The following is a 1512-nucleotide window of genomic DNA, read 5'->3' as shown; positions in this document are numbered from 1 at the left end:
CGCGTCGGTGTCCCGCCACGGCTGAGGGCAACTGGTGGGCACCGTCCAGCGATTCTGGCAGGGGTCGAAGCACTGCACCTTGGGCAGCTTCTCCTGGTTGGCGCTGGTGCCACCGAACACAAAGAGCTTCATCTTGGCTCCCACCACGGCGGCGTTGCTTACGCCTTCTCGGAGAGGAGCCACCAAGGACCATTTGTCCAGCTGCGGGTCGTAGTGTTCAACTTGCTTCAGAGAGACAGAGGGAGAGGCCGGGAAGGCACCACTCACCGCGGTGTGACCCCCCACCACGTACAGACAGTGGTCCAGCTCAGCGGAGCCGTGGCCAAAGCGCGCCACCAGCATGGGAGCAGCTTTTGCCCACTCATCGTGGAGGGTGTCGTAAACCCAGACATCTTTGGAAGCGCCGTTCTCGGAACCTTTGCCGCCGGTGATGTACACTTTGCACCCGATGGCACAGGCGCTGCACTCTTTACGAGGGCTGGGGATGTCGGCACGAGGAATGATCTCCCGGGTTTTATGATCTAACATATAAATCTTGTCGCACATGAAGGTCTGTCCACCGAGGAGCAGCAGGGCCTGGCTGACTTTGCGGGGCCGGGCACAGCACCCTGTCACGAGGCCGTCGTTTTGCAGGATTTTCATTTTGCACCGTACGGCGTCAGCCACGATCTCCTCCCCCAGCTTGTGGCTGGTCACCAGCTTCTCGCAGGCCACTTGCTTCCGCAGGTAGGACTCGGGCAGAAGGGCCAAGCGAACGGAGCGCAGCAGCTCTGGCAGAACTTCATGGCGTCGGGGCAAATCATACCGGATCCAACCGATAACAGCTTCGTAGACCAGCGTCTCATCCTCTACCTCCAGCTCTTCGCTCTCCACCAGCTCCAGCAGCTTGTCTTTGGGCAGTCGCAGGAAGTCTTCGGTCTTGCAGAGCGAGGTGAAGTTGGCCAACGCCATCCTCCAGGACAGCTCCAAGAGCCGCTCGCAGCAGTGCGCGTCGGACAGCAGCAGCATGTTCAAGCAATTCCCAGGATAGAGATTCTTCTCCAAAAAATCTGCCGAAGCATCCCGAATATCCTGAAACTGCAACATGTCCCCAGCCTCCAGCAACGACTCCGCGTTCTCCTCGTTAATCAGCACCCGCGCCGAGTAGGCGTAGTCCAGCAGCAGCTCCAGCACCTCGGGGTGGAGGGAATCGTGGAAGTTCACTTCGGCGTCTCTGCTCTCTTTCAGGCCCCCGCTGAACATCGCGTCGAAGTAGCGGCTGCAGGAGGCCAGCACGGCCCGGTGGCAGTGGAACGCCTGGTTCCCCGCCCGCAGCACCACGTCGGTGAAGAGGTGCCGCTTGCGGAGCAGGTTGAGGTGGGTGAGGAGGCTGTCGGCATGGCCCGGTTTGTGGAAAAGGTGGATGTTCATGGAGCCGGAGCTCGAGCGGGATTTCCGGTTCTCGTGGCTGCTCACCGACATAATGCTGAGGCTGCTCTGCAACGGAAAACCGGACAGTCAGCACCGAAAAAC

The 1512-nt window shown here is 60.3% G+C and overlaps 1 protein-coding gene across 1 annotated transcript in view; it reads right to left on the bottom strand.

Annotated features, from left to right (window-relative positions):
• LOC104469654 (ectoderm-neural cortex protein 1-like) overlaps positions 1-1461 on the bottom strand; it is a 1796-nt gene extending 335 nt beyond the window's left edge. The window contains 1 exon segment of the mRNA XM_010084240.1: positions 1-1461. Coding sequence (XP_010082542.1) covers positions 1-1461 — 1461 coding nt within the window.
• Between the last annotated feature and the right edge of the window lie 51 nt (positions 1462-1512).

Source organism: Pterocles gutturalis, unplaced genomic scaffold, assembly GCF_000699245.1.
Source record: "Pterocles gutturalis isolate BGI_N339 unplaced genomic scaffold, ASM69924v1 scaffold36105, whole genome shotgun sequence".
Classification (NCBI taxonomy): Eukaryota; Metazoa; Chordata; class Aves; order Pterocliformes; family Pteroclidae; genus Pterocles; species Pterocles gutturalis.
Note: the sequence above shows the minus strand (reverse complement) of the source record. Positions and strands in the feature narration are given on the sequence as shown.